This window comes from Mustela lutreola, chromosome 10, assembly GCF_030435805.1.
Source record: "Mustela lutreola isolate mMusLut2 chromosome 10, mMusLut2.pri, whole genome shotgun sequence".
NCBI lineage: Eukaryota > Metazoa > Chordata > Mammalia > Carnivora > Mustelidae > Mustela > Mustela lutreola.
The window spans coordinates 53,033,028-53,049,762 of record NC_081299.1 but is presented as its reverse complement, the minus strand read 5'-3'; the positions used below and the strand labels follow the sequence as shown (position 1 = coordinate 53,049,762).

Genomic DNA, 16,735 nt, shown 5'->3' with positions numbered 1-16,735 from the left:
TAATTTAGACAGGCCAGTTTTGGCAGGGGAAGTAGGAACGCTGCCAAAATAAACATGTCTGTGTTGGGGAAGTCACGGCTGACTGCACGTGGAGAGGATGGGCAGCAGAGGCGGGGCACTCGCAAAAGGAAGGTAGTCAGCACCAAGGAAAAACCATGTTTTTCCCCAGATTTGGCAAAAACTGTGTCAAAAGGATAACACTCAGTGGTGAGAACGAATCTGGTGCTCTGGTTTAGAACAGATGAACACCCTGTTCATCCAGAGTAACTTGCCTTTTGGAAAGCAGTTTGGCAACACATACTGAAAACCTTGAAAGTATTTATGCATCCCTCCATTTGGGAACTTAGGGCTGTTTTCCAGAAACAATGAGAGATGAAGCCAGTGGTCTGTGAATGAGTATGTTTGTCTCAGTGGAATTTATAGTGTAAAAGTACTGAAAATTACCCAAGTATACAATAATAGGAGAATGGTAGACTATTCTACCCAAGTAGTAGAATATTACATAAACAATTTGCTAAAATTTTATAATCTGGGAAGATGCTTTGTAAGTGGAAAAAAGCAGAATATAAAACTCTATAGAACAGTACCAATTTTGTTCAAAACGTTTTTTAAAGGTATGCATATATATAGACACACTGTTAGGAAAGTCAAATATTAGCAGCTGTTATTTGTAGTTTAAGTCTTTCTATTCTCCTAACTCCCCCTTTAGCAATAAACAGTTAATTTCATCAGGAAACTGTTAGTGAAAACTAGAGTGAAGGGAGAAGTAGAAGAGTCCAGATAGATGTTAGTGTGAAGATGGACACGGAGGGAGGGAGAAGGTCAAAATAAGTGCTCTTAACTCAGCACATTACAGACATGAGGCTGGGTCTTATGCTGTGTCCTCAGGATCTTCTTTAGTCTTGACAGAAATCCTAGCTGTAGGCATGTGTTTCCAGTGGGGACATGGGAGACCATGGACAGGTGTAGACAGAGAAAGTGGCAACTTCAGCCCCAAGGCACCCTCTACCCCGGAGACTGCCCTGAGGAAGAACTTGGCGCATCCGTGCTCTGGCTTTTCAGCTGGGTCAAACCCTGAAGACGTGCACCAGAGCCGGAGAAGCAGCCAGCTGGGACAGTGTGGGTGAGCCTGCCCCTACCCTGTCCCGGCTGGTGGAGTCTGGCCTGGCGCCTGGGTAGCACACCTGTCCCCTTGGTTGGAGCCTCCTCGGACTGCATGGGCTGGCGAGTCTGCCAGCTGCGTGCTCTGTGGGGAGTAGGAAGAAGGTGGGGAGAAAGAACTGTGTGCAATCTCTCCAGGACTTCATTTTTCTTTACAAACACTAGCTCTTACTATATGCGGCACTTTGATTCTGAGTGCTTTACAAATGTAAACTCTTTCCATTTTCATTGACCTTGGAGGTGATGGGTGTGTTATTATCTTCATTTTACAGAGGAGGAAACTGAGGCACAAAAAGCTTAAGTAACTTCCCCAGGGTCACGCAGCTCGTAGGTTAAACCATTTGAAATGGCCAAATATTTGACAGTTTGTGACCTGTAAAAATGATGATTACCTCTGCTTCACCATAATAGCCAGTAGAGATACTGTGACTTGAGCCCACATAAACTAGTTCCAGAACCTGCAGCTAACACCGTGATGCTTTCTCTTCTTTATCTCTTTCCCCTGTCCCTTCCTAGGCATGGAATTTCCAAGCCCTTTGATCAGGCAATACTTTGGCTGCTGGTCTTTCAGGAAAGCATGATGGTAGCATGTTATTAGGTTCAATATCTCTCCTCTCTGCCTCTTCTTGACATCTTCCATTTCCATTTAGACTTCTGTTCTAGGGAACTTAAGTGTTTGTGTGGTATTGATTTTTTATGTGATTGGTTGAAGGGCTGCTGGAGCCAGACTACCCTGCATTTGCTCTGTGGGGAGCTGCAGGTGGATGAAAGAAGGCACACTTAGCCCAGAGCCTCCTGACTGAATATCTGTCCCTGTGGTGGCCTTGACCTCCTTGGCTCACAAGTCCACAGCAGACCCTTCTTTTGGCAAGATAGCTGTCATTAGCCCCACTTACTTACATCCTTTATAGTTGCTTCTATCCACAGGGAAACTTTGATTTTCTCATCTCTGTTTTTCTCTGACAGCAGCCTGTCCTTTCTCCACTGCTGTGGACAGAGTCTTATTCTCATATGTCATTTTGCCCTCAGAAGGCTCCGGTGCTTTTTAATGTTCTTGTGAGACAAACCTCTAAATGGTTTTCCTTCTTCCTTCCCTAGAAGATGTTCCTGGTTGAGCCCATGGCTCCTCTCACATGGGTAATTTTTGTTCAGGGCTCTATGACCAAGGCCAAAAAAAATTTTAAAAAATCACCTGTTTTCACCTCCAGGTGTTTTTTTGTTTGTTGTTGTTGTTGTTGTTGTTGTTGTTTTTTAAACCTTCCTTCCTTGGAAGTTCCCTCTCTCATCTTCTCCATTTTTGCCTTTGCTCTCCCACTTTGAGTAAGACTCTCTGCCTCCTCCAAACCCTCAGAGGTCTCTGGGCTTAATCTAGCAACCTCATCATTGTCTGGGACCATTCCTGGATTAAAATCTGGGCGTTTCACTTTCTAGACCAACTCTGTATGAGAGGAAGCCTCAGTGCCTCTGTTTTCTTTTCTGTAAAATGGGACTGATGCTCCTGAGTCAGTCATTGCTCCTTGCTAAGACCACTTGCACACCCTCTGCTCCTACTTCCTCCACTTTTTTTTAACTCCACTTTTATACCACTGTACCCCTGATGCAGGCTTGCTCCTCCCTCTGGACCTGGGTGGCAGCCTCTCCATAGGTCTCCTGCCTGCCACAGCTGCCCATTCTGCCCTTCCTCCCACACAGACACGCCATACCTCTTCTGATAGTTTGGAGATAATAGACAAGAACGTATGCTAATCAGTCAAAATCCTGTATTAATGCAAGGGGTACAGTTACTTTGAGGTTATGTGTTCTGCAGTGTGTTTTAAATATCTTGTCAGTGTGGACCTCCTCATAAAATCAGCTGCCTCAAGTGGTAGGCACGTGATGTAACCATGGCTGTGTCTTCTCTCTCACCAGGAACTGAAGCTCTCGTCCCATGAAGAGGCCTTGTCCTTTGTGTCCCTGATAGATGGCTACTTCCGGCTCACAGCAGATGCCCATCATTACCTCTGCACCGATGTGGCTCCCCCATTGATCGTCCACAACATACAGAATGGTTGTCACGGTCCAATCTGGTTGGTTCTCGCACCTTTTCAGTTGCCATTGGTGGAAAAGTACCACATTTTAGTAATGGGGCATGTGGCCTCCTCAGACACAGGGATCATCAGTTGTTTAGGTGGGGGCTGGTTGAACATGTTGAGGATTGACTTGGTGCCATCTTTTCCATCCCTGCTGTCCATTGCTCAGGGGTTCCTGTCATCTCTTACCTTGGTTCGCGCCATAGACCCTTTCTTCTTCCCCCTTGGGGTCTCCTCACAGTTTAACCCCCTCACTTCTCTACAGCTGACTAAAAGATGCTACACTTCCTAACCCCATGCTGTGCCAGACACACAGATAGGACACGGATCCCAGTTGCTCTGTAGTGAGCAATGGCATCCTGCGTGAGGTTGTCTTAAAGTGCCAGATAAATGGTGGGAACAGTGGGGTGACCAAGCCGTAGAGCTGCAAGGGGCTTTGGTAGACTTCTTGTCTCACTTGCATCTCAGACCTAGTAGCCCTTATGCAGATCCCTCCGGTGATGGGGCATTGAGTACTGCACGAGGCAGCCAGAGACTATAGCTCTGATGGTTACACACGTACGTGTCTCTGCTAGGGAGTTGGAAATTTGCCTCCATCATTTTTTCCTTGCCACTTGACTTCTGCCATTTGAAGCAGCGGGGATTCAGTGTACTTCCTTCACAAAGGACTGTTCTTTAGAGGAGAGCAGCTTCTCTATTTCTTCTGAGTCTCTCTTCCCAAACCGAAATATGTCTGGGGAAGCATCTCTTCAGCTGCTTTCCTCATGATAGGTTCCCACCTCTTCCCTCTGCTGGTTACTTGCGGACAGCGAGTTCATTGGTGGGGGATCCCAGTTTCGAGAGGCTCACAGACTTGTGGGCAGATAGACACACAGAGAAAGGCAGAGCAGGCTGCCAAGCATTGTAATAAAACACCTCCCTCGACTATCCCAGCCACAGTTAGGCTTCAGGGCCCTGGCCCTCGCTCTTCCCTTGGCCTAGAATGCTCTTCCTCTGAAATGTGTACAGACACCACTTCCTTCAGATGTCACCCAGATAGCGCCTTATCAGTGGAGTTTTCCCCAGCTACCTTCGGTGAAGTAACAACACCTCTTCCTCCACCACACCACACTTCCTGGCGCCTTCACTGGGCTGTAGTTTTCTTCAGAGGCGTTTCTTACCTCCTGACTTGCTTTATTTCCGGCTCGTTTGTTTCTCGCCTGCCTAGCCTCGCTGCCCAGAGTACGAGCTGCATGGAGACAGAGGCACTATGTGCTTTTGCTCGCTGCTTTTCCTCAGTGTCCATAGCAGGCCCTGAAACATACTACAGGCCCTCCACAAGCATTTGCTGAAGCGGTGAACACTTTGTGTTCTGTGGGAGGCTGAAAATCAGCTACCTCCTCTGAGTAGGCAGCATTCAGATCAGATTAAACTAGAACAATCAATGGAACTTGGCAGGCCTTGAAGCGGGAAAAGGCCTCCCAGGTGAGGGGTCACCATGTGCAAAGGCATGATGTTCCAGGTCACGGAGCGGTTGGTCTCTGCCTTTCGTACATGTGTTGACCATGTCAGTCCTCTTTCACTGACAGTGACCACCACTCACGGGCTATGTGGTGCCTTCACTTGTAGATTTATTTAGTGATTGTTCACTGCTTTCTGTGTGCCAGCACTGGTTGATCCTGGGGTTACAAAAGAGTATAGACAGGCATATTCCCTATTCATATCTTTCTCTTTGTTCTTTTATTCAGTGTTAATTATTCAATTACTTATTCACTGAGTAGCTACTGTGAGCCATGTGTGCTCTGGTTACTGTGGATACAGCAGTGAACAGAATAACTCCAAATTCATGCTCTCCTGAGGCTTGTGTTCTAGTTGGGCAGCCTAGGGATGGTGGGGAGGGACCCCATTTTGTGGCGGGCGCTGTATGATGGGCAGCCCTGCATCACCCCTGTGGGGACATCTCCTGCGCAAGCTGGAGACCACATGTGCGGGGATGTCAGGGACAAAGTCAGGCCCAGTGCCTTGGGTGGCAGGCCAGTGCTCTTCTAGACCTCGGAGACTTGATGGGCCTTGAGGCTTCTTGGCATCTTGGCCTGCCACATGTGTCTGCTCAACAGGACTTCGGGACCCAGGGCAGGTAACATGATGGGTCTGTAGTCCTCAAGTCAGGTGAGAGATGTGGAAATCCTGTGGGGTTATCTGCTATGAGCTCTTTCTCCCTTTCCCTTTCTCTCCCTCTAGCACGGAATATGCCATCAATAAGTTGCGGCAAGAAGGAAGCGAGGAGGGGATGTATGTGCTGAGGTGGAGCTGTACCGACTTTGATAATATCCTCATGACGGTCACCTGCTTTGAGAAATCTGAGGTCAGTCAGGAAAAGTCTTGGTCAGTCTTGCCAAGTCATATCGCCACGGGGTATTTGGTGCAGCAGGCCCAGGAGCTCCTCTGGAGAGGACCACACTGGGGTGGGGGGTTAGAAAAGCCTGGGTTTCTGAGAAAATCCTTGGCAGTTCTGACCAGAACAACCCCAGTCTTCAAAAGGAGACTTCCAAGCAGCCAGACCTCATGGCCCTTTCTTCTCTCAAGGGACTCATGGCAGGGATCCATGGTGGCTCTGGAAGGTAGAGCGTGGCCAGAAAACCAGTTCACACCAAACTCTTGTTAAGTTTAATGCACTTATTGCAAGTGGATGATTTTATACTTAATGACAAAATCAGAGACCTAGAGCCAGTGTCTACTGAGTCAGACATTTTAACAGACGACTTGCTGTCCTGTGTTTGACAAGTGGAAATGACTCTTTTAGTGACTCTAGTGTAGCTAGAATCCAGGAATGGTGTGAATGATATCCCCAAAACAAAGATAAAAGCCAAAATTATTGACCTTACCTCACTAGACTGTAGTATAGCCTTTGTCATTCATGCAGTTTTTTAAAATACAGGAAATGGAATATTTTAAAAGACCATGAGTTTTACAGAATTAGTCCAGATAAATACACTAGTGTTGACTGGTCAGTGTGAGCTGGGAGAACTGGGGCAGCAGGGGAACAGGGAGCGGGGAGCTGCAAGGTGGAAGTCAGCACACGAGCGTGCCATAGACTTCAGAGGGTGGAAGGAAAAGTACAGGAGCCCCTGGGGGCTAGACTCTGTCAGGAGTGGGAAGAGGAAATGGCTGAAGGAACCAGTGCTGCCAAGTGTCCTGGGCAAAGTGTCTAGGTGCCACTGCCTGCCTGGGAGTGTTCCTGCACAGCAAGGTCTCCTGGTGGGTGTGGACGCAGCAGGTCAGAACTTGTCAGGTTTGCTCCTGGGCAGCATGCCATGTTTTGGACATGGATGGGCGCACGAGACAGCCCAGCCGCCTTCGGACGGGGAGTAGCTTACGCTGTACCAGGAATGTCGGTGACTCAGAGGCATGGTCTGCCTGGGGTCAGATTATCTGGGGAAACAGGATCATAGCTGTGGTTACTTTTGCTGTTCAAGGTAGCTCACCAGATGCTGTGCTGAGCACTTTTATCTGCCTTCCCTTATTTAAACCTTATGCTGACCCTGTGAAATAGGTGATATTATGCGCATTGTATAGATGAATTGTACAGATGAATAAACATGCATAAACCAAGGCATTAGGATCTTAAATATCTTGTCCTGTTCTATACCATAAGTCGATTTTTCTGACCCTCATCCTTCATTACTGAAATATTTTTCTCTGTACAAAAAGCACCTGTGAAGGAAAACCTCTGCTTATACTTCAGTCTGTGGTGCCACAGAGTCCTGAAAATAGACCAGACCACCGACTGCCACCTCCCAGGGTGGTTCTCCTCAAATAGATGACTGGCAGGGCTCAGTTTGAGAGACTGCCTAGATAAATATTGTTATAGTAATTATTATTTCATACATAATAATATTTGCCAGTCTTTACAAAGTGCTTACTAAGTTTCTTACTCTGTTGTGTAATCATAGCAGTCCCATGACGTTGGTTTTTCAGTGGACTTCCTCTTACAGATTTAAGATGAGGTGATGCTGTTAGAAGTCCCTACTCGGTTATGCTTTCTCCCTAATGTTAACTCCCTTCGGTCAGTGTCTTCTTCTGGGTCGATTTGTTTCTTTATTTGATTACTTGTTTAGAATACATTTTACTTTTGAATAATTACAGTTTTATAGAAAGGGTTCAGAGATCATACAGAGTTCTAGCTGTCTTTTATCCAGCTTCTCCTATTGTTAACAGATGACATGCCCATGATACATTTGCTTGACCCGTTTAAAACACTCGGTTTCTGGTCATTTTCCTGATGGGCAGGTGCTGGGTGGCCAGAAGCAGTTCAAGAACTTTCAGATCGAAGTGCAGAAGGGCCGCTATAGCCTGCACGGCTCGGACCGCAGCTTCCCCAGCCTGGGGGACCTGATGAGCCACCTCAAGAAGCAGATCCTGCGCACGGACAACATCAGCTTCGTGCTGAAGCGCTGCTGCCAGCCCAAGCCCCGAGGTCAGTCTCCCTGGGCCAGAGACGGGTCCTGTCCCCCCAGGGTTCCCCCTGCCCTGTGGCAATGCTCCAAGACACTGGTAACCCAGAGAGGCTGGTTGGTTGGAAGAAAGTGGCCCCTCCCCCACAGTTTCTAGGTATTTTTCACTTCATCTTGTTGCAAGTCCATCCCCACTTCCAATCCCGGCCCTCAAGTGTCTGTGTATGTGTAGAATAAAATTTACACACCTCTTTTAAGCAGCTCAGGCTTCAGGAAGAGTCACATTTGGATTAGTAAGCAGAAGCTTACCACTTTCCTCTTTAAGATAAAATGTCTTGAGAGTTCCCTTGTGAGTGGTTTATTATGTGGGAAACATTCCTGGCACATCTTCTGTGGGCCAAGAACTATGGTGAATGCAAAGCATCAGAAATGCCTGGCACCCAGTCCCTGCTCTCTGAGGGTTTCCAGTCACATGCAGAAAATGCCCCAGGGAACCGAGGCCACTGAGTCACCTTGGACAGGAATGGTCAAACATCCAAGCTGTGGCATGGAACACTGCCTGGAGGAGGTGGTTCTTGGACAGTGAGCGTGGGGCTTGCCTGTTAGTTAACATTTCCTGCTGAGCGTGTGCAGGGGCAACGTGGCAGGCCACAGCAGGGGCTGCAGAGAAGCAGGGGATGAAGGGCTAATGTGTCTGGTGAAGTTAGACAGAAGGGGCAGGTGAGGTTGGGGGAGGAAGATTTGGGTCAGAAGGAGGTTTTGGGTGTCATGCCGGGGAGTTACAGTGCCAAGCCATGGGAGGGTCAGGTTGTGAAATGGAGAGGAGGGGTGAGGATCCTGGTTCTTGTTTTTGAAGCCCTGTGGATAGTGTCACCGTTGTCCTGGAAGCAGAGTCATCATCTCCTAGAATGTGAGAATTGGAAGGACAGTTAGAGAATACCTGGTCAAATGCTGCATCTTACAGATGAGAAAACTGAGTCCTGGAGAAATGGAGTGAGTCTCACTGAGGGTCAGGGTCAAAGGGGTTTGAGTACCAATCTACCGCAAGTGTTTTTTTGACGTCCCTTACTGCAGGGTGCTGCCTGCATGGGTCAGATCCTTCCCTGAGAGAAGGCCAGGCCTCAGAGAAAGGGTGGGCAGCACTGTCATTCTGATGTCCTAGGAAGTGTGGTGGGAGATGCTCTCAGGAGTCTCTTTGGCAGAGATGCCTCTGGTTCTCTTAAGGGAATTTGTGAACCTTGATGTCAGTGGTGGGCAGAGGAAGCAACACCAGGACCCAAAGGGGCCTGGGTTCTTGATGTTTGAATCACTTTTTGGTCTCCCAGCAAGGGGCTGCCACTGCATTTGGTGAAAGAGGAAGGACTTATGTTCTTGTTGATCAGATAGGGTTTCCTGCCAGCTCTGGGGGTAACTGCAGCCTTTGTTTCCATGCTTGAAGATGTTCTGTAAGGGTAAAAACACGTCTGCCCCTTGGTCCTGAGACCTCAGGGTGAGGTAGAACCTTAAAGCCCAAGGACCCTATTTACTCACATGATCTCTCCTAACAGATATTCCTTGGGATGCATGATCTTTGGGTAAGGTTGAGGAGATGGAGAGCTGCAGCCACAGGTAGCGAGGGCTGGTGGCAGGTGGGAGACAGGGGCATGATTACTTCGCTGGAATTAGCTGGGGAGGTCACTGGTGTCGATGATGCCACCCTACTAGTCGGGATCTGGGATCTGGTAACAGTACTGGAGAAGCACAGGAACAGACTGAACACCTCTCATGGCTTCTCATGAGGCTCCTGGAACTCCATACCGAATGTGCTTAGTGTCTGTCTCTCCCACTTGAGTATGAACTCTTAAGACAGGATCAGTATGGACTCTTAAGATGGAGTCCATGTTCACTGATGCCTGTCATGTGAAGGATTACAGTAGTAACCACCATATTGTGGGTACCTGCTAATCTCAGGAGCTTTTCATGCATATCTGCATTTATTCCATCTGACAGTGGCTCTTTGTAGCTATTATAGAAATGCGGAAGTGGAGTCTCAGAGATGTTCAGTGATAATAGTAGCAACAAGTAGCGGTGATGATAACGAGGGCTCCTATGCTCCAGGCCCTGTTTGAGGGTCTTTCATGTTCAGAGTCATTTAATCTTCAGAACAAGCCAGAGTGTGTTATAATTCCCATTATATTTGTCTAGGTAGTTAGAGGATGACTGGGGAAGTGAACTCAAGTCTTCCGACTCCAGCTCTGGTGATCTTTCCCATACATCCCATCATGCTCCGCAAAGGTGCAGGGGCGGCTATCAGCCAAGGCTCTGGGGTGAGAGCCAGTTCTCTTGACTTGGCGAAGGGAAGGGCCTGGCAGTGGGGAGAGGAGGAATGAGGCCTGTGTATGAGGCCTGCTTCTGTGGGCTTTCAGAAACCCTCTGTCTTGCCTCTGCCACCCGCAAATTAGAGAAGTGGTAAAAACATGAAAATTAAGGAGAAGGTCATTTTTGGTTCCTCAGTGCTTCTGCCTTCTTAACTGCAAGGTTCTGATGGTCCAACTCCAACCCGCGTTTCTCACTTGAAAGTGCAACTGAGAAACTTCTCATGAAATAAAGGAAAAGCAGGTGGCCACTCAAGTGGATGTGACAGTAAAGCAAGCCCACATCCATCTCTGTGTATTGTCCAGTCCCACTGCCCCTCTCCACGTCTGAAGGTGACCGTGACAAGAAGGGGCTAGCCAGTCGCTTCTCAGCCTTTTGGCTAAGATCAAGTGAAGAAGGGGATAGCCAGCCAGCAGAATTCACTGGCCCAGTCATCACTGACCTTCACACTCCCTCATCCTGGAGTGGGGCCAGGGGCGTGATTTCTGCACCTTTGGCTCTGACACTGTAAACTTCTAACTTGCCAAAGCTGGTACAGGATGGTGGTGCTGGCCGAGATGTAATACTGTTCTTAACCACAATGGCTGCCAGTTTTGGAGCACTCCCTGTACACCAGGCACTGAAGTAAGCCCTCTGTGTGCATTGTCTTATTTATCCCTCACAGCAGCCTGCTGAGGGGCATGGCTATGTCTCCCATTTTTCTAGTGAGAAAATAGATTTAACATCTCCCCCAACTCACACAGTTGACTTTAGTGCTATGCTTCCTGAAGCTACCGTACAAATCATCGGCCCGTAAATGACGCCTGTTTTCATCCTCCTCTCTGATTTTCAAAACACCTCCACTGCTCCAACCCTTTGTTGGGGACACCATTTAGGTGGCCCTTTCTTGGTCTTTTCTCCATCAGGGCAGTCCTGAGTTGCCTGTTTGAATCTGATTTTATCCAGGTTCCAGAGTGGAGTCAGGATAACAGAATGGAGGAGATCACACTAGAGAAAGGGTACCCAGGATATAGTAATAAGGGGAGCTGGTGCCTGAACCCAGTGTGTGGCTCCCAGATTTGTACCCCGCAGTAGGGCCAGAGGAAGTACAAGCCTGGAGCCATCTGTGACTGAAGTGTGAGCGTTCCGGGCTTATTAACTGCCTGATCTCCAGCAGGCTGTTTAATCTCACTGAATCTCTGTTTTCTCACCTACAGAATAAAAAGAAGGGTAAAGGGGCACCTGGGTGGCTCAGTGGGTTAAGCCTCTGCCTTCAGCTCAGGTCGTGATCTCAGGGTCAAGCCCTGCATCTGGCTCTCTGCTCAGCAGGGAGCCTGCCTACCCCTCTCTCTCTGCCTGCCTCTCTGCCTACTTGTGATCTCTGTCTGTCAAATAAATAAATAAAATATTTTTTAAAAAATTTTTTAAAAATTAAAAAAAAGAAGGGTAAAAGTACCGTGTACCTCATAGAATTGTCATAAGGACAAAGGAATTACTGTGAGGAAAGCTCTTAGGGCAGTGGCTGGCCAACAGGAAGCAATCAGAAAATGTGAGCTGAGTTACTTGGCTGACTGCAGGCACCTGGACCTCAGCAGCTCAGGTTCTTCTGGGGTTCCAGAATCCTCTCACTGCAGTCTGAGTCTGGAAGGGGGCTCTCTCAACCCCCACAGTGATGTAGCTTGAAGTAGCTCCGTGGTGGGAAGGCACCTTCTGTGGATTGTAAATTCCACGAGCTCCCTGTGCTCCTAGTGGCCTGGCAGATTTTGTAAAGTTTTCGGTTTGCCATTTGAATCTGTAGAGTTGGGGCGCTGGTCTGCTCATAACCTATACATTGAGTTAGCGCCTCCCTGGAGTCAGGCACTGCTGGGAGCCCAGAGAGAGGTTCAGGTACTACCTTCTCTCTAGATTATCTGTCCTGTTCTTTTGCATAAGATCAATGTTGTTTATCCTCCTGCCTTGGTTGCCATTACCCCCTAGACCCAGCAGACTGCTGCTTCCTCCCTGCCCAGCTCTTGTCCTTCAGGTCATATCCTGATTATTCTTTACACAGTGAACAGAAACTTCCTGAGTACCTACCACGTACCAAGCTGTGGAGGTAGAGCAGGAAATAAGATAGACACAGTCCCTATCGGTGGGGAGTATCTCGTCTCCGATTTTTAAGTGTCACTTCCCGGGATGCCTGGTTGGCTCAGTAGATTAACGCCTCTGCCTTCAGCTCAGGTCATGGTCTCAGGGTCCTGGGGTCAAGCCCTACATGGGGCTCCCTGCTCAGCAGGGAGCTTGCTTCCTCCTCTCTCTCTCTGCCTGACACTCTGCCTACTTGTGATCTCTGTCAAATAAATAAAATGTTAAAAAAAAAAGAGAATAATTTGTTAAAAAAATAAAATGTCACTTCTGTAGGCAGACCTTCCCTAAGGTCTTCTATCCGAGCAGATCCTGCTGTGTCAGCCCTCGAGCTCTTGGGTCTGGCTTGGAGAGGAGCTGCACTGATTGGAGCTTTCCTTTTGATGGGTGTATTATTTGATTAGTATAGGCTCTGTTATTAGCCTGCAAGCTCTTGGGGGCCTAAATCAAGTACTTAATAAACATTTACTGAATGACTGAATTAACACATGCACAGATATGTGTTTGATGAGCGCCATGGTTTGGCAGGCATTGCCTAACGGATCTTGAACCCTTGCTACCCTGCTCAGACTTCTTCATTCTCTTCCACAGAGATCTCCAATCTGCTGGTGGCTACCAAGAAAGCCCAGGAGTGGCAGCCTGTCTACCCCATGAGCCAGCTGAGTTTTGACCGGATCCTCAAGAAAGACATCGTGCAAGTGAGTCTTTGCTAAGGTTCCTGGGTCCACCTCGGGCCTGCCTCTTCACAGCGACTAGTCTGAGGATTTAGGGGAGTGAAGTCGGGGTTTCGGGAAATCCTATCAGAGAATAAATAAGGGCTTTCCTTTCATAGTTAGAGCTGTTCAGCCACCGCCCTGCCACTCCTCCAGCCTTGCCCGGTGTTCCCTAGGGATACTTTCTCTTTGAAGGGAAGTGGATGCGTCAGGCTTCGTGGGGTTTTCTAGGGTTATGGGACCTTCTGTTGTGCATAGGAGTTGGAGAACGGGGTGGGGATGCTGACAGGACGGCACGAATCGGGTGTCCGGGAGGGAGTCTGTGCCGATGACCTGCGCTAACCTACCATATGCTGTGTGACAGAGCACTACTCAAGTTCAATGTCTGGGTGTTCTGATGATGCTTCCAGAGGGAGCAAAGCTGGGGCATACAGAGCGCAGTAAGGGAGCTGGTGAGGTGCAGTGGCAGCCTGCAGGAGAGCTGTCTTGAGAAATAGATCCTTTGGACCTGTGCTCCAGCTTGGGAGGCCTTTTGCCCAGAGTCTGTAGCCGTAGGCAGGCCCAGCTTCCCTGGTAGCTGCTCTTGGGCTTTGGCTAGGGGTGTGAGGCCCAGGGCAAAGCCCACTTTCTATTCCATGTCCCCACCCCAGTCCCTGTACACGGAGCCACACACCAGGGAGGCTAAGGAGACAAAATGCCAGCAGCTGTGGAAGGAAGGAACCGTTGACTGCCTGGGAGAGATCACAACTTGGCAGGTGTTGGAGAGCCAATTGTGGGCTCACATCTGTTAGGGAGTAACTTAAAAAAGTAAGTTTTTTACTTTTTTAAGTTAATCCCTAAAATTGTTGAGTAGGGTTTTCAGGAAGTAGAAACCCACTGCTCCAACCGCCCCTCCCACTTCTCTTTGGATACATTCTTCACTGAAGGCCAGTTTTTATTGTTTTCTGTCCCCCTCATAGGGTCAGAGCTGTGGCCAGAAATTAAAATCACCAGGGCAGCAGTACCTTGGGCTTTTTTCTGTCTAAACTTGGCACTGGCCTTGGGCCCTTCCTTCTTTCCTTGCCCTAAAGCCCCTGGGCAGGTCCCAACCATCTGCTGTGCCCCCAGCGCTTGCCAAGCCCACAGTGACTTAGCCCTTGCACATGCCAGCTGTGGTTGCCACCCTTGGAGGGCCCATGGCCTGGAGGGGGAGCCGGCTCTTGCCTCTTGAGTAGATAATCCCATTACTGAGACCTAAGTCCTAAGTAGGGAAATAGAACAGGATGTGGGACTATCAGAGAGGACCACGCTGCCTTGCCTTGGGAGGACACAGATGGCTTCTTGGGGAAAAGGCATCAAAGCAGAGTTCTGGGGGAAGCACGGCAGGTGCCTGGTGAAGGCCGAGGGAGTGGCTCAGAAGGAGGCTGATGGAGAATGTGCCCGGGCCTCTGTGGGTTGCTGTGGAAGCCTGCTGCCATGACTTGGCCACTGGAATAAGCAGCCCTTCTGGGGAAGGGTAATTATTCTGAAAGTGTACGGCTTTTACGGGATGTTCTGGGAACACAACTTCCCATAACCTTGATGAATCGCTTCGTGACAGCTGCGGCTTTAATGAATAGTCACAGGACTTTGCCAGGATGTGGGAGACAGGGCAGATGCATCGCCACTCGGCTATGACAGATGACAAATGGTGGCATTTGTGCAAATTAATATACCTGATTAGCAATTATATATGTTCCTGTATGTGGCAGGGCTGATTCCAAGAGAATCCATTTTTTGCATTTACGGAGAAGGTCCTAGGCTAATAGGATGATAGCACCTCAACTTACAGATTTCATGAGATTAACCTTAGTGGCTTGAGAATGCCTGAGTTTAATGAATTGTATTTGGATTTCCCAATATTAAGAATGTTTAAATCAGAATTATTAAAGCTTGAACTGGAAGGGTTCTTAGAGACAGATGATTATGTGAGATGATTTCATTTAGGACTCATACCACTTATTTGGTGGTGTTATCCGCTTTCGTATGTGAGGACACTGAGAGCCTGCCCTTCTGGTGTCTGCCTCAGTCTTCACACCGCTTCCCCACCGTGGGGTCGCTCTGGCAGACCCACATACAAACACGCCACAGATTTGAAAGCTCAGCATGCAGGCACGTGTATACACACGTGCTAGATGGATGGATGGAAGATGAACGAGTCCCTGGTCTGGAGGGCAAACAGACAGAACACATCAGCCCAGCAGATGGTTTCTACCCACGATGTGCCGGGCTCTGCACTGAGGAGCCTTTACTCCTACCTCTTCACTTGGTTCTAGAACAGTCCTGGGAAGTGAGTGCCATGGTTACCCCTCTTTACAGAAAGCACATCTCTGAGTTAGATGGCCAGCGAGCAGTCGAACCACCACTAACAGGCCCCTCTCTTTGTGCCCCAGCCTGTAGTAGAGCCCCGTGGGGTCCTCTCTGCATCGCTTCAGAGTCCCTGGGCTGCTGGAAGTTCTGCAATTGGTCAGGATTATGGTTTAGCCATAGCTTGTTTCAGAAGTTGAAAGGCAAGGAACTGTTTGGGAATTAACTGTCTCCTGGGGCCCAGGAAGGGTCCCATTTCCATTCAGCTAGGTAGCTTTGTGTGCCTTTTGGGGGCCTGACCAGACAAGGCCCCGAGAGGCTGTGGCTATGCAGGCTCTGTCGTCCTTGCCCCACCGTTTCTGCTCCTTCTCGTGTGGCGGGTTCCCATGAAGGCCTCAGTGCCAGACTCGGTTGTCACTGAGCCCTAGAGCGAAGTCACCCCAACCTGCTGCTTCCTCCTCCAGGGTGAGCATCTCGGGAGAGGCACACGGACACACATCTACTCCGGCACCCTGGTGGATTACAAGGATGACGAAGGAACTTCGGAAGAGAAGAGAATAAAAGTGATCCTCAAAGTCTTAGACCCCAGCCACAGGGACATTTCTCTGGCAAGTGTCTTCCTCAGAACCCTGTCCCCTCTCTACCCCCAGTTCTGGAGCCAGTGGAGCACAGTGAGCAAGGAAGAACCTTTGCCTTTGTTTTGGTCTCGTGGTTGTCAAACTTGATATTTAGTCTGAATTCCTTTCATCAAATACAGTCTTAGATGAAGCAGGCATGTAGAGTAAGTGAGGGAGGATTAAAGGTGAAGTGCATGAGCAGCCTATGCCCCTCTCACTCTCGCTCCGTAGAGGTCCTTGTGGTCATTCTCTGGAGCCCCAGGACTCTAGCTGAATCTTCTCGAAGTCCCTAATGTAGTCCAGGGCTATCACTATGCGGTCTAGAAAACTAAAGCCAAAGAGTGTAAAAGGACTTACCCAAGATCCTGCACACTATTAGAGAGTGATGAAGCCAAGTCTCAACAGAGATCTGGTTTTTCACTTACTCTGCTGCAGTTCCAAATGTTGTTATTTCCCAAAGTTTAAAGGAAGAGAAGGTGGTCGATATGAGTATCCAGTGGGAAAATTGTCACCCAGCTTCTGCCCCCAGCCTGGCTCTGTATCCTGTTAGGTTTTCTAAATAGATTCCATATCCCAGCCAGACTGGGCCCTTGGTAAAGTCTTGGCAATGCCCGTGGGCAGTCAAGGCCAGGGGAACAGTTTCAGGACCTGGGATGACGACAGTGGTGAGTGCTCCTGGGTCCCCCTGACTTTCTTTTCAGCAGCGCTCCTTTGGCACCAGAGCTGTGGAGTCTGACCTCTAACATTCTCTTTTGGTCTTCTCCCACAGGCCTTCTTCGAAGCAGCCAGCATGATGAGGCAGGTCTCCCACAAACACATCGTGTACCTCTATGGTGTCTGTGTTCGAGATGTAGAGAGTAAGTGTATTCACTTTGGGAGGGGAGCCTGGCCTGGCTGGGGCGAGTGGCTGTGGTGATGACGATTCAGGGATGATGCTGCCTTCACGTAGCTTGGGCTTC

At 48.8% G+C, this 16,735-nt stretch overlaps 1 protein-coding gene across 3 annotated transcripts in view; it reads left to right on the top strand.

Annotated features, from left to right (window-relative positions):
* JAK1 (Janus kinase 1) overlaps nt 1-16,735 on the top strand; it is a 121,947-nt gene that overhangs the window by 93,728 nt on the left and 11,484 nt on the right. For all 3 annotated transcript variants that reach the window (XM_059137106.1, XM_059137105.1, XM_059137107.1), the window contains 6 exons: nt 3,070-3,227; nt 5,451-5,574; nt 7,500-7,686; nt 12,713-12,819; nt 15,624-15,767; nt 16,546-16,633. In XM_059137106.1, coding sequence (XP_058993089.1) covers nt 3,070-3,227; nt 5,451-5,574; nt 7,500-7,686; nt 12,713-12,819; nt 15,624-15,767; nt 16,546-16,633 — 808 coding nt within the window. The remainder of the gene's footprint in view (nt 1-3,069; nt 3,228-5,450; nt 5,575-7,499; nt 7,687-12,712; nt 12,820-15,623; nt 15,768-16,545; nt 16,634-16,735) is intronic.